Genomic DNA, 15,492 nt, shown 5'->3' with positions numbered 1-15,492 from the left:
TTTAATTGATAATTGAACAAAAATGATTTCTTACAAATGTCCAACTTCGTGTGCAGCGACAATAATACCGGAGAAACCGCCAGTGTCTTCGATGATGGCAACTGAATTAACTTTTTCTAAACGTTTGTTCACGACGCAAGCACCTCCGACGTAGGCAAATCCTACATAAGAAATATGTATTACCATCTTGTTCATTTAAAAAAAGGATTTCAAAAATAATTTCAAAAGGTTTTATTCGGATATGAAAATGAAATATTTATGTACAAACTACTTACTGAGATGATTTTTCAGATATTGAAGATACTTACATAAATTATATGAACTAGGATTCTTTGTGATATTTTGTGATGTAATTTTTGATAAGAAAAGATTTGAATATAGGTAGCAGGTACTTACAGGAAGATGTTGCTGATGGTAGGTACTGAGACGAAGGTTTTAAATAAGGAAAGCGCATGCAAAGCAGATATTTCTATGTTAGGAAATTAAAACCATGCGATTAATATTAGAGCGTATTGCGATTTGTTAATAAAAAATATTTTCAACTATAAATAAAACGTAGGTACGAGTATATACGTTAATTTTAATAATATGCAGTAACACATAAAATAAAATAAGTACGAAGTATACTTAGTAGATCATAGATGTAAATTTTGGTCGAACCGTCGAAATGATAATCGGAAATAAAGTCGTTAAAAATGCCGTGCCTTTATCTTATAAGAACTTAATCGAGGTAATTCAATATTGATGATAGTATTTAATAGCAGAGTTTGGTTGATAAGTACGTAATAGGCAGGTTAGTTTATATTACGATGTCCTCGTGTCATTTAAGTAAGGTAGGGCCAACTGGTCCCTGTGACCTTACGCAACTTTCTTGTTAATGTGAGAAGATGTACCTGCGAGAGGTCTTTTGAAAGGTTCGGCGCGCGAGAAGCCAATCATTATGTCGAAATAAAGGTGGGCGATCTTTGACTTACCATACACATAATAAAATATGAGCAGCAATAAATATAAGCATCACTTTAAATGCTACGCTTGTTTTATGTTGATGGGTAAAAAAGAGCCGTCCGTCGCATGCTTTTACGAAAGACCGATCGGTAATGTTGGACGCATGAGTCATAAACAGATGAAGGTCTCGAAGAATAATATGTTTTTTTAAGTTCATGGTTTGAATGATGATCTGTACATGACTGAGAGTGATGACTAAACTACGAACAGGGAAAAGTTCAAATCTATATTATATACATGAAAATACTAGTTTACGATAGCTGTGTAGGAAAAAGAGTTTGCAAAGATAGATTATTCACAAAGTGCTAATGAAGTCACGGATTTTAGGGAAAAGGTATCATAGGGTACGTGGTCCTTCTGGAATATCGTGTTTTAAATGGTGAGGGACTAGATGAAGTAATTGGCGTGCTTTGGGGGATAACAATCTCTGACACACGCCTACCTGCAGTCCCTCTATTGCACGCATCGTTCACATATTGCCTCCTGCACATGTCTAGTCTGAAAGTCATCGAAATAAAATGCTCAATAAATTGCTTCAAATCAAATTGTTTCTTCCTCTGAATTATATTCGCTATAATTCGGATATATATCCCGAACATTTATACCATATTAGAATGCGCAAGCATTAATTCACTTCGTATTCTCATAATAATCCAAGTTTTAATAATTTTTCCGTACCCGACACCAAGTGTCAACGACAGTTAAATTTAAAAATAGAACATTGTCTGTGACATATTCAGCGCCATTACCAAATCCTTTACCGTAAACATTATAAATAAAATTATGAAGCCGCATTAATTCACTCGTAAGCCTATGTTAATGCCGAGTAAACCAGTCTCAACCTTAAAAAGGTTTGGTTAAAATTGAATTACCAGCGGTGCCTTTTGTACAGCGACCACCCTTGCGTCGTCGGCACATGTCATACCTGTTGGTAAAATCAGTTTTTGTGTCTTCATTCTACATAGATTCATAAAATTGCCGATTGACAAATTTGAATTTATTGTCTATGACATTTTTTTATAAACTTGGAATAATGGCGCTAAATTAAAAGTAGTTGAAAACCTTTTAAGTACTTACCAGAATCCATATTTGCAAGTGCTAAAGCAAAAGTTCATGATGCGGTAATTATCTTACCATGAACAAATAATGAACTTTACGTTTAGGTACAACTTTTGGATCTACGCCAAGATTGGTTTTAAATATTTATTTTAAGGTTATGTTGTTAACATAAGCGTTATTCTGCATATCAATGACTTGCTTTACGTACGAGCCATTATTTCTTTAAGCATTTACGACTACAGTAATTTGAATATAATCAATGCAGAATGATTGTATTGTAATCCGATTACTCAACAGCTGAATACATATGTAATCATCACGACTGTAATATACCCAAAACGACAATCGAATTTATCTTTATTATTTCTGTCTACTTATAAGTCAAGGACGGTGTCTACCAATTTTAAATGAACTTTTCACGACTTGCAAAATCTAATGTTAAAAATGGTTCAGTAAACAGTAGCATACTTAATCATTTATTACTGTTACGAATTTTGACCATTACCTGCGCTAATATTTAACTTTTAGACAAATGTCACTAGTGTCACACCCTCGAACAAAGTGTTCTGAACTAAATCTGGCACAAGGTCTTGACATGCAAAACTATCAAATCTTGTGGAGCATTTGCCTAAAATGCGATTCCGGGATAGTTTTTTGTTTGTTTGGATTTGAAAAGATAATTTTTATATTTGGCTATTCCAATAGCTTTAAACAAGACTTAAACTATCTCATGTCAAGCCTAAATTAAGATTCTAAGCAAAGTTTGAAGAAAGTCTGATTAGAATGTTCTTTACTAAAGTTCGGGAAACCGTCTTGATTGTCTATTGTGAGATTTTCCACCTATTCGATCGGGTGAAACTTAACTATAATTTGTATTAAATTAGAAGAGCGCCATCTAGTTACAATGCTGGGTAAAAGTTGTTGACGCTAGATGGCACTCTTTTGATTCCACGAGAATCGTATTTATGGGCAGCGGTGATCACTTAACATCAGGTGACCCACTTGCTCGTTTGCCTACTATTAATATAAAAAATAAAAATTCACGCGATCTCATAGGTAGAAATCTCACCCTAGGAACCTGGAATCCTATCTACTTTATTTGGCATTGTTTCCAAATATCTAAAGAGCAACTCTTATATATTTCATAAAGTTGCCACAGGTGATTGCCGGGCTACCTACATATAGTAAAATAATTTCAACAAACTTACTTGGTAATAGCTACGGCGATATCATACACTGGCAGTCTCCTCTCTCTGAAGAGATACTTGCCCATGTCAGTGAGCGCTGCGGCTGAGTCGATGGCGTCGCGACCCACGCGATTCCTTTCTAGATACGGTGTCGCGTCACGGCCCTGAGAATACAATAATTGGTATAAGCCTTTTAATAACCCCTAAAAACTTTTTTCAAATGGCTTAATTTCATAATGGTAATCTGGTATGTTTTGAGCAAAGGTTGTGATCTAGAACTTTCATAATGAAAAAATCGGAACATTTGATAATTTTTTTTTTTTTAGACGTACGACGTATTATGTACCTAACTACATGGTAAAACATATTACGTTACTTAATATAAAATAGTACCTAATTGGAATTTGGAACTCCTCGATTGAGGCGCGATTGTTTACTTTAAATTCTTTGGAAAGGAGTTTTCAATACAAATTCCGATTTTACTCTGCAATTGATGCAAATTGAATGGTTTATGCACTTCGAGAAAATGAATTGTTACCTAAGTATTTATATCTGAGGTAAGTAAATACCTATCTAAAAAAATAATGTCGATAACGTCCTAAAAGTTTGATGTATCGCTTTTTCGAAATACCTCTTTTAATAATTAATAAAATTATGGATAATGCTCCTCAGAAATTACCAACGGAGTTACAATATATAATTGAAAAAGATTCTTCCTTCCTAGTATTTTGAAAAAGGAATAGGTAGTTAGGAACCTTCCTCGATATTTGAATCGTAATTCCACGCGTACCTACCAATGAAAAAACGTAGTCTATTTTTACTAACTTGTCTTATCATGTAAACAATCTTTTCATTTCTTTTTAATGTGAAGTAAGTTTTAAAAATAGAAAAGAAACAAATGTGTTAAAATAAATAAAAACGGATAAAATAAAAAGATATATTCTTGATGATATGGTTTTTTTTTAATTTTCAACTCTAACTTTATACTAAAAAGTGATTATAAGATTGTTAAATTTATAACACATGTAACAAAAAATAGAGTGTATTTATTTTGAGGGTGTTTCATCTTGGTTCTTAAATATTCGGTTAGGTTAGGTCATTGTACATATCATAAACATAATATTCACATAGCTTGAGTAAGTAGGTATCAGTAACTACCTATAAAAAATGGAAAATTGAAATGAGCTGTTTTGTTTCTTCTTAGTAAAGATAATTTACATACAAAGAGAGAGAGAGAAAGAGGTAGGTATACCTATTAATATTATTATTTCCTTTTTTGGGCATCTAATAAAAATAATAATTATTGTTATTTAGGTACCTACCTACACCGATTTCCGCCAATTTAGTCTGAAAGTCGTCCAACAGGTGACATTTAGGTACAAATTATCTCAATACCAATTAAGTAAAGTGTCTATAATAAATAAATAAAAATGTAGCATAATTAACATAATTGGATGAAATGGTAAAACAATTTTCACATAATATGTACCTACCTACAAATCTTTGAAGGACACGATGTTCGAAGCATGCGTATATAATATGTATCTACCTACCGTACGTACTTATTGTAACGTGATTTATATGCAAACCTAAGCACTTAACAATAGAACAGATCATATTAAACAGGTAGGTAAGTTACCTACTGAACACTACACCTTGAACTATTTGCCGAAATGATGATAGATATTAAAAAAAATCAAGGAACCAATTACTTCATTATGTACCTACGTTAACTAAGATAAAATCAAAATTAAAAAAATCTCCAAAGCGGTCATTAGCCTATGTTTACCTTAAGTATTAAGAACTCCGAACTATGCTCTTTCTGACGCCATCTTTTATGACGCCAATTCACAAGGTGGATCAAAGGTGAAACGACATTTATTAAAGCGAGTCGCAGGAGACGCTGGATAAAAGGGCACAAAACCCTATCTTGTGCGGCTCGTTGCTTTAATATTGATAACTATAAATATGTAATTTAAATGCAACAAACAGCCAGTCGTACCGTACCAAGCTTCTACTTACATTTCCATTGTTAATAATGTTATGTGATCTTCCACAAGTGTGTATTCGTGTAAAAATTAGGTATATACCAGATTTAAAATCGGTAAATAAACCTCAAAAAAACCCGTCTATTCTCACAATAATAAAAAACCTAACCGGTCAATCGCTAGGTTCAAATAAAACTTAATTTTTCATTATTGGTGTTGCAGGTGTTTCTAATTTATACAAATTAATTCGATATCTTTTGCTAATCTGGTTTCGCCTCTATTCTTGATTTTTTTTGGTCTGTTTTATTTTATGATAGCAATCCATCGAGAATACTTAATATGAATCCAATAATGAGAAGTATATAAAATTGAAATAATCAGATTATCAATCGAAATTTAAAAAAGTTGAACTTAACTATCAAAAGTCCTCTAAGCTAAGTTTTTTTTTAAAGTAGGCTGAATATTGTTTTGCCTTGGCCTCGACAGTGATGGCGGCAAAAAGAAAAAGCGTGGCAGCTCGGTTTTTGTATGGAGAACTGACTTTTGAACTTGTCCAGATATCTATTTATTGTATTTACCTGTCTACCGTAAAGTTTATCTTATAGTAATAATTGCAAATTAAAATGGCGAGTGAAGCAGTACTAAAGTATTTAATGGATACAAATAGGCCGTATTCCTGCGCAGATGTAACAGTTAACTTAAGAGGTGCCTACACAAAAAATGCAATTCAAAAAGCCCTCGACGCTCTAAGTGAATCGGGTAAAATAAAATGTAAATTGTATGGAAAACAAAAAGTTTATGCAGCTTTACAATTAGAAAATCTGGAAGAGAATACTGACACAGAAGGTAAGCGGGTTCCAGCACCGGTAGGGGTAATTTGTAAATTTATAATTTCCGAGTTATCTCTGGTCTTGTTTGGCAGCCGTGGCTAGTACCTCCCTACTGACTAATACGTGCGCTAAGCGATTTAGCGTTCTGGTACGATGCCACGATGCCACGAAGGGGTATGGATTTAATATAACTCCCTACAAATTAGCTCGCTATCATCTTGTAGTACCAGGTGATATTGCAGTCATGGGCAAACTTACAGCGGAACAAAACCAAAAACAGAATTAGCATCTTGGAGTATTTAATAAATACTATTTATCTATCTAAGACCTTAGTGGATTTTCAGACTACGACACAAAAATAAGCAGAGTTACGAATATATTAAACGAAAAAAAGGGAGAACTGAAAAAATCAGAAGCATATCTCAAAAATCTATTATCTGCCCCCACAAATGATATGACAAAAACTCAAATTGAGGATATTAAAATTAGCACAGATAAACTAGAAAAAAAGCTAAACTATTTACGTAGCACCACCGAAGTTATAAGCGCTGGCGAAAAGAAAACTCTGTTAGGAGAACACGAGAAGTCCCTTAAAGAGTACAGGTAGGTTTATATATACCGACTTATTATAATAAATATAACCTCCGAGTGGAGCGTCTAGGTAAGCCGAAGTGTCGGACGTCTCCTATCTAGGTGGAGGGACAACCTCCGAAAAGTGGCAGGCATCGACTGGATTAGAAAGGCCGAAATGGGAAGAGATGGGGCTGCTTGAAAGAGGCGTATGTAAAGCAGTGGATGCACATTGGCTGACGATGATGATTATGGCAAAAGTAGTTCAAACTAAAGCGACCTGTTTGTCATGAAAAAATATTTACTGCTTATGTAAGCCCCGGTTTGAATAAAGATACCATACACCAATAATGAGTTCATTACCATCATCACATCAACCCATTTTCGGACCACTACAGAGCACGGGTCTCCTCCCACAGTGAGAAGTGGCTAACGCCGTAGTCCACCACGCTGGCCCAATGCGGATTGGTGGACTCCACACACCTTTGAGTACCTACATTATGTAGAACTCAGGCATGCAGGTTTCCTCACAATGTTTTCCTTCACCGTTGAATCAAGTGTTATTTTAATTACTTATAACGCACGTAACTAAACAGAAAGTTAGAGGTGCGTGCTGGGATTCGAACTCTGCCCCCGAAAAGTGAAGTCTAGCTCCTACCCAATGCGCTATTACCGCTTCAATAATGGGTTATGTAACACAAAATAATTTTTCAAATCAATGTTTTTTTCTATTTTCTTTCAAAGAAAACGCAAAAGAATCAGTTCCGAAATGCTAGAAGCGGTGTTGGAGGGTTGTCCCAAATCTAAGAAGAGTTTCATTGAAGAGCTTTGCCTAGAAACCGACGAAATGGTGAACTTTAAATTGAAAACTGTTTAGTTTCATTTATTATTCAATTATTCAATTTAATTTGACCGAAGCATTATTTACCTTATACCTTTTTACCTTTACTCGTACTAAGTTTTACATTTTCTATGCGTTTTTCCTAATCAAGTAATGGTAGGGCACTTTTAATTTGTATATCAATACTTACATACATATTCATTGTAGGAACATGATGGTATAAATAAATAAACTACGACAATACACACATCGCCGTCTAGCCCCAAAGTAAGTAAGTAGCTTGTGTTATGGGTACTAAGATGACTGATGAATATTTTTATGCATACCATACATAAATACAGATAAACACTAAGACTCAGAAAAACATACATGTTCATAACACAAACATTTTTCCAGTTGTGGGAATCGACACGCGAGTCGGCGAGTCGGTGGTATGATGGTGAAAAGTAATCTTAAAACTAAAGTCAAACGCAAAAAACGCCCAGTAACATTTGAGAGATGATAGTGATAACGACATTCATTGACTTAAAGATAAGGCTATGAGCGTACCACCGAGCCCTGGTGGGTAAAAGAAACTCTTGTAATTGACTAAAATAACGTAATAATACGAAGTCACGCGGTTCTGCTGGACTAAAAATAAAACCCTGCCGTAAGAGCCTTAATAATGTATATTATTTGAATATTAATTAAATCTAAAGGATTTTTTCTATTTTTGATTGGCTTCTAAAATTTATGGACTATAAAACTGTTTCTGTTCAAATAAATATGTCTGCAGAACATTCGTCATTAGGTATCTACAAACACATTAATATAACACACTGGTGGATGCTTCTAGCTTTGCTTAGATTTTTTTTAAATAAGATAATTTAGAAGACCTATTATGTATGCAAGTAAAAGCAGCACGTGAAAATTATAATCACTAGGTTCAACCAAACCAAAATGTAAAAGCATCTGCTGATTTTTGTTTATTAAGATACCCAACGGTTGCACAAATTGCTGGTGGGTAGTTTGGACAGCTTAAATGAACTCAAATCAGCTAGCCAATGAAAAAGAGGTGATATAAACTTAAAGTCGAGATTATGTGTAAGTATGAATGGCTGACATATTTCTCGTTTTTTATAACTTCAAAATTAATATTCAAATTGTAATCATAAACAAAATAGACAGCAATAAATTACAGTGTAGTTTTTAATGCCTTGTCTGCTGCGTATTTTTATTCCTTATTCTTATAAACTCAGTGAAACAAAGGAATACGAGATTTCATTAGTATAACCGGTCGGGTGTGTGTTATATCAGGAATGAATAAGTTGGTACCTACATTTATATACCTATTATTACAGTAGAGGCCAGTGAGTTGCTTCTACCAAACATGATACTGTAGTAGGGGCTGCGGGTGGGTGGTATTTAACGATTTATTATTAACTAGCTGTTGTCCGCGACTTCGTCTGCGCTTGATTTTGTTTTTTGATGTGGCATTAAATTTAGTTGTAGTTCTAAAAAAATTTTAAGTATTCAGTATCGCTAAGCCTTGAATGAGGGGTTTGCTGCTGCCCGCTGAGGAGTTCTGTCCTCTATCTCCAACCACAGATTGGAAAAAAATTGAACACATGTTATATATAACCTCTATAGTACAAGAATAATTATTTAAATCGGTTATAATTTGGCGGAGTTATGGTGTAAAATCATCAAACACTTTCATCCTCTCTCCCAAAGAAACTGGGCTTAATGTCGAGATAAAAAGTATCCTATATTACTTCTAACACTTCCAAGAATATGCGTACAAAGTTTCATGAGGATAGGTTAAGTAGTCGTTGCGTGAAAGCGTAACAAACAAACTCACATTGACATTTATAATATTAGTAGGGATAGGGATAGGGATTAACTGACCAATCAGATGGTATTTGGACAACATCGCTTAAAAAACAGAAGAATACCAGCAGGGCAACATGACATGCAACGGCTGCCCTGTGTCCATCAACTTAAAGCATAGATCTTAAGCTCTTTGTGACTTTAATTGAACCGGCAACCACGTCCTTTAGACCGAAACACGGCAATTTTGCGGCAGTAGTTATCAGTGCGGTAGTACTTGAGCGGACGAGCTCTGTCACAAAAAGCTTTCTTGTACTAAAATCAATAATTATTATCACTTGTCAGATTATTAGAGACGATAACTCGGACCGATGGCTTAACATGCCCTCCGGACTCCGAAGCATCGGGGTGCGAGGCAAACTCCTTAAGTCCGTGATCTGGGAATTTCTTCGCTCGAGGGAAAATAGATATCTCAGCAAGAGTTTCAATTCGATTAGATTCGTCGTTTCAGATGTGTTATAAGTAGTTGGTATCCTCTTTGGTGGGTATAAGGAACGTCAATAAACTTACCCTAGATATTATAATTCCGGCAATTGATATCCTTATTCTGGGCCCTTTTAGCAGTTTGTATCGTAGATCAACTCCGTTCCAGAAAGACACGAAATAACGTTTGATTTGCAGATTGTCTCCTCCGTGTAACCTGAGACAGATCAAGTTAAATAATAAATAATTAGTAAAGTTCAATTGTTAGGCAATTGGCATTCCAGTCAGCTTTGAGTTATTAAACATTGTAGAGATTATCGTGACGCACTTTCGCATTTATCGGGGGATCAGAGGTTAAGGAAGCTAATAAAGAATGGATTAGTGTCTAAGTTTAATGCCTATCACACAAAGTAAATACATTTACACATCTAATAGCATTCAATTGTATATAACTATTTTAAGATTGCCCGACACATACCAACTTCTATCATAACTTGATAGGTTTACATAATTAGTTCTCATAATTAAGCCTGTAGATTTACCCATAGAGATCTTACTAATCTATCTTCTATTATATTTATATTACTTATATATTATACTAGACAACCTACAGGCCTAACGACAGAACCTAGTCATCAAAAATTCTTAGAGCTACTCAGAGGTGTACTAAGAAAGTTTGTGTTTTTACAAATTTCACCAGGGAATTTAAGTTAATATGAAAGTCCGTTATTTTTTAAGTTGTATCCATAAAAATGGTATTAGGGTTATAAAATAAGTAGTACGTTTTAAACAGTTTTTTTAAAATTCTACCCCCAAACGGGTTTAATTGTAGGTATGTACCTAAGTCCTTGATTTTCCACAAAGAATGCTATTTTGATTCTTGTTTGCTGCTAGTTTTACCTGTGGCAATATTTTCTAATATCTTCAGACCTTTGAAATTAAACGCAGGTGACATTGCTAGCAACCGCTAGCATAAAACAGTAGTAATAAGGATCTACCATCATCAATAGCCTATAACTGCTGGACTAAAGGCCTCTCAACGGGAGGGTTTTCCCATAATCGCCACGCTGGGCAGACGAGTTGGTGATGGCTGCCCGTTCTCCGTTATTATACCCCTAGTCGCATTGTACAACACTCACGAGAAGAGTTTATTTTTATTTATTTATAAGAAGTAATCATTGTCGGACCAAGCAGATGGAGCAGATGTTGGCAAGTGGGAAACCATCGCCTATACACAGAGCAATACTTCGCAGGGCATTCAAGAAACACATCCTGCAAAGTGCCGCCCTGTGTCCACTAACCTGAGGCGTAGGTGTTACGCCTTATGCGCTCGTTATTACACCGGCAACAACGCCCTTAAGGCTGCCAGTCCAACGGAGCGTAGCGAGGCAGCGGAGCCGAGAAACGGAGAAATATTAACCAATAGGATTGCACAAAATCTCCGCTGCTCTTAAGTGAACCAGACACAGTACGCAACTGCGCTCCGCATTAGTCCGTTTCTCGGCTCCGCTGCCTCGCTCCGCTCTGGTGGACTGGTAGCCTAAGAGCGGAGCACAGCATTGCTACAATGCTGCTTAAGGCCGGAAATATGCATGGTGGTAGTACTTTTCTGAAACTGGCAGTGGCTAGGCGACTCTACCATCAGTTGATCTCTAGAGTAATATAATGAACTAAAGTGACCTGTAGCCGTCGTAGTCGACAATAACGAGGATCTCCGGGTAAATCACGTAAGGAGCCTCACGCTTCCGCCGACTGTGTGGCTCTGTTGATCTCCTCCGCCTAAACCGCTTGCCCAGATGGTCTGGCTCCATGAAAGCTGTAAGAAAAGGGAAGGTTTTTTTTTAATCCATATTATTCATACTATTATACGGTCCATACTAGTAATATTAATGGGTGCGAAAGTTTGTTTGTCTGTCATACGTTTACGCCCTAGATAAGCAGCCAATCAACTTGATTTTTGGTATACAGTCAATTGAAATGAGATTTGGCACCCATGAAGCTTTCATCTTGGAGATGGACAAAGGATAATATTTATCCCGGAAAACATGCTTGTAATTACCTGCGCTATTTAAAAAAAATTGCATTTATGACCCATGCATGGCTTAACTTTTGCATAGAGCTTATCTTGGAAACTTATCTTGGAAACTTTTGCATAGAGCTACGTTCATCCACCATAGTATACACTTTATCCAAAAAAAATAAGGGTTCTTGCGGGATTTTTCAAAACCCAAGAGAATCGCGAAATCGCGGGCAACTCCGGGTAACGCCGGGCAACTCTTATATATCCATCTCCAGAATACAAACGATTACAACCAATTTTCATCAAGATCGGTTTATAATAGTTAAGCGGAATATAGGTAACAAACACACTTACGCATTTATAATATTAGTTTGAATGACTATTTCATATCTCGTTTACAACCACTCAAAGTAAGGACTAGTCACGAACGGTTTAGTTTTGTTTTCTTGTTTATTTAACAATATCTTAAATACTATATAATCATCAAAATATTTATCCTCATACTAATAAAGGCCTCACCTTTCATGACAGGGATTTTGAGCTTAGAGCTACCATTCTACTTTAATAAGGGCATGGAAGTTATTATAATAACCGAGACCTACGAATCACCTATACATTTCCCATAAATCTAATTGAGTATAATGTAAGTTTATAATAGCATAAATATATATATCATAAATATCTATTATAGTATATATGTAAATTTAGTATGTATGTTCATGTAAGTTTATTTTATTTTTTGTAACATACTTTATGCGCCATCCACTTTCCACTTTTTTATTAGCCAGGTTGCCTTTAAAAGATCACTTTTAGTGATAAGGCCGCCTTTGCACCCTAGCACGAAGTACTATTACTGTTTCCTTGTGTGTTGTGTTGCAATAAAGTTTTTCTATTCTATTCTATTCTAAATCTATACATATCCTAAGCCTATTTGCAATTTACCGGTAAGTAGTAAAATATAGCAAACCAGCTATTATTAAAGTATTTTTCTATTGTATTAGAATCATCATTTATTACAAAGTGATATTTGTACACTTAAATAGATTTACATAATTTTAAAAGATATAACTAAGTATGCACGAAAATGTTTTCATAAATAAAATTAAAATTACATGGCGCCTGCATTTTATATCTCATTGTTAAAAAAAAACTCAAGTAAGAATAGAATTTATTAGTCAAAACTATTAGGTATGTAAATTTTATTAAATATCAAATAACAATGGGACGACGATAAAATACAAAATGATTTCATTTTTTTTACTAAAGCTAATGATTTTCTGTTGCTTGCAGAAGTGTTCTGTGCTTACTCAATAACTTCTTATTGTTAAACTTGAGTTAAATAATAAATAACTTCGTATACTTATTCTTTACTTAGTCTTATTTTTAGTCGTTCAAAAAGCGGAATAGTCGCGTTTTGAAGCCTCATTTTTTCATCATAGAATTGCTTTTCTCAGTCGCGAGTACCGAGTTTGGTTGACGAGTAAGAGAAGGTTTAATACTTAATTAAAACACGCGAGTAGTGAGGGCTGCGAGCGAGATGCAAGAATCCTTGTATTGGGGGATTCAACCGTACAAATAGTTACATCCCAGCCTTCGTGTAGAACCTACAACTTTTCACATCACTAGCTAGAAACTTTGGGAAAACTTTCGGGAGCAGAAGTGGCAAAAATCTCTACTAAGTACTATTTATTTGTTTACCTTATTTTGTTGTTTACCTTTATCTACATTTTTAACATGTAATTTAGTTAAGTATTATTTAATAAATATAATAACATCTTATAAGTTACTTTTCCTCTAGGGCGTAAGCCAGATAGAAAAGATTTTTAATCCAGTTAGGAGACCCCTAAAGAGGGGGTGCTAAATGAGGAGTTGAGTTTTAAGCAAATTTATTTATTTACTACGCGGATAAAGTCACGGCTTTCCTCTATAGTATTGTATTATTAAAACTACTTTGTAGTAAAAACATATTATATACTATGTACCTAATCTAATCGTTACATAATACACTATTGTAGACAAACTTTAGATAAAGGACAATTAATTATTTATGCATAGTAGAAAAAGAATGAATCAATAAAATGGTTGGAATGGTTTTCCCCATCACCAGGCTATTCTTGAATTGAATGATATTTAAAAATGAGGATGACGTAACATCAATCTGAGACATGACCTTATGACCCCTCAAAGATAAATTTCTCATGGTTTTCATAAATATTGATGACACTGATCTAGTAGACATCAAAATTCAATTATTGAAAACGTAAGCTCTATTTTTGACATTAAATAAATGCTACGGCTGTAAGCTAATTTGCTTAATAGGCTCAAAAATATGTTCATATACATATAAGGCTTTATTTTATTTATTTTCTTATTAGAAACAATTTTAGCGGTTTTCTTCTAATGTTTTTCATTAATTTTTTGCGACTTTTGTTATATGTATATCATTTTTATACAACTGCAAGTTTACCTTGACCGTTATCTCACCTGATGGTAATTGATAATTCAGTCTAAGACGGTAACTCCTGTTAGGGGTATGTATGCAATTGATAGGGGCATATTCATTACAGTCCAGCACGGCATACTTAGGAGACGAAAATTGTATTTCCCAATTGTATCCAATCAGTATTCACGGGGAAAAAATGTCTTCGGCCACATGTCAAAGCACGACAACTTGTAAAAGGAGAAGTTTGCCCACGATTGCTAACATAAGTTTATTGCTAATTGGATATTATTTCTCTCATCTCATATGTCATAAATCGTGCAGATAAAACATTTTGTCTTATTTACGCGCAGAAAATGTCTCCTGCCCATATTAACCTTACAGGAGTCAAAATATAAGACTGATGCTGTAGCTCAGGCAAGCAACGAAAATGTTACCTAACATTTTCCTTGCCTGTTTTAAGTGATTCAGAGGTGCTGCATTTACAATCCTACTTGACCGGGCTAAAGTTGGCTATCCCATCCATGATCCATCAATGTATAACTGAAGTCTTTGGCTATCCCAATGGTTCGCGATTTTTTACTTGTAGAATATCACCTCAGACTAGGAAGGTACTACTAAATTTCTAAAAAGTAAAAGGAACTCTTTAGTCCGGTCATCTTGGAGCACGCGTAGGAACTGTATACTTACTTTTTACGTTGTATAAAAGACATAGTAAATTTTCGAATGAAGAATCTCTAAAAAAAACATGTTAATAGAACAGACAGACGGGCGTCTCGTGTCATATTTATAGTCAATTGGGATCGGTAAAATTATTATCGCGGTTGTATAAATCGCCGGGACGACATTTACATTAAACTGGTTTGTCCGCCATTTTGCATAATTTTCATACCGGTGCCTGTTCTGTCATGAGAAATACACGTGTTATAAGGTAACACTATAATATTGCTAATATGTTATAAAGTTTTGTTGTTATTTCGAACGGCTCTTAAAAAATTGGATGCTGGAGTATATTTTACTGAAATATGAGTAGCATCTCAGTTAACAATCGTGCGTAAATAGTGAGCAAAGACCACAGAATTAAGATCATACAGAAACTGTGTACATGACTAATAATGAAGAATCAAAAACCATTCCACTTTAGTGTACTCGAACAGGCGACTAATCACCTCACTTCATCTAGCAGTTCACAGTAATTATTTTACCTCTAATGTTCAAACGTCTACCGTAAAATGGAGAAAATGGGAACAGTTTGTGAAC

General features: G+C 34.8%; 2 protein-coding genes across 6 annotated transcripts in view; one reads left to right on the top strand and one right to left on the bottom strand.

Annotated features, from left to right (window-relative positions):
* LOC120637848 (A disintegrin and metalloproteinase with thrombospondin motifs 15) overlaps positions 1 to 15,492 on the bottom strand; it is a 176,649-nt gene that overhangs the window by 5,975 nt on the left and 155,182 nt on the right. For all 5 annotated transcript variants that reach the window (XM_039909923.1, XM_039910005.1, XM_039889142.1 and 2 more), the window contains exons 7-11: positions 11,453 to 11,588; positions 9,860 to 9,989; positions 3,273 to 3,415; positions 1,448 to 1,503; positions 35 to 161 (exon numbers count right to left, since the gene is read on the bottom strand). In XM_039909923.1, the coding sequence (XP_039765857.1) occupies positions 35 to 161; positions 1,448 to 1,503; positions 3,273 to 3,415; positions 9,860 to 9,989; positions 11,453 to 11,588 (592 nt within the window). The remainder of the gene's footprint in view (positions 1 to 34; positions 162 to 1,447; positions 1,504 to 3,272; positions 3,416 to 9,859; positions 9,990 to 11,452; positions 11,589 to 15,492) is intronic.
* Positions 5,787 to 7,540, top strand: LOC120623386 (homologous-pairing protein 2 homolog). The gene is made up of 3 exons (XM_039889432.1): positions 5,787 to 6,085; positions 6,414 to 6,672; positions 7,384 to 7,540. Exons 1-3 carry the CDS (start codon positions 5,863 to 5,865, stop codon positions 7,514 to 7,516), a joined length of 615 nt encoding a protein of 204 aa, XP_039745366.1. The 5' UTR covers positions 5,787 to 5,862; the 3' UTR covers positions 7,517 to 7,540.

This window comes from Pararge aegeria, chromosome 1 (genome assembly GCF_905163445.1).
Source record: "Pararge aegeria chromosome 1, ilParAegt1.1, whole genome shotgun sequence".
NCBI classification, from domain to species: Eukaryota; Metazoa; Arthropoda; class Insecta; order Lepidoptera; family Nymphalidae; genus Pararge; species Pararge aegeria.
The sequence above is the reverse complement of the archived record's forward strand: the minus strand, read 5'-3'. Positions and strand labels throughout refer to the sequence as shown.

Excerpts from the sequence above, each read along its gene's own strand:
- LOC120623386 (XM_039889432.1), top strand. The coding sequence starts at position 5,863 with ATGGCGAGTGAAGCAGTACTAAAGTATTTAATGGATACAAATAGGCCG. Across the intron at positions 6,086-6,413 it reads AGAGAATACTGACACAGAAG|ACTACGACACAAAAATAAGC; the intron begins GTAAGCGGGTTC and ends GTGGATTTTCAG. Across the intron at positions 6,673-7,383 it reads AAGTCCCTTAAAGAGTACAG|AAAACGCAAAAGAATCAGTT; the intron begins GTAGGTTTATAT and ends TTTCTTTCAAAG.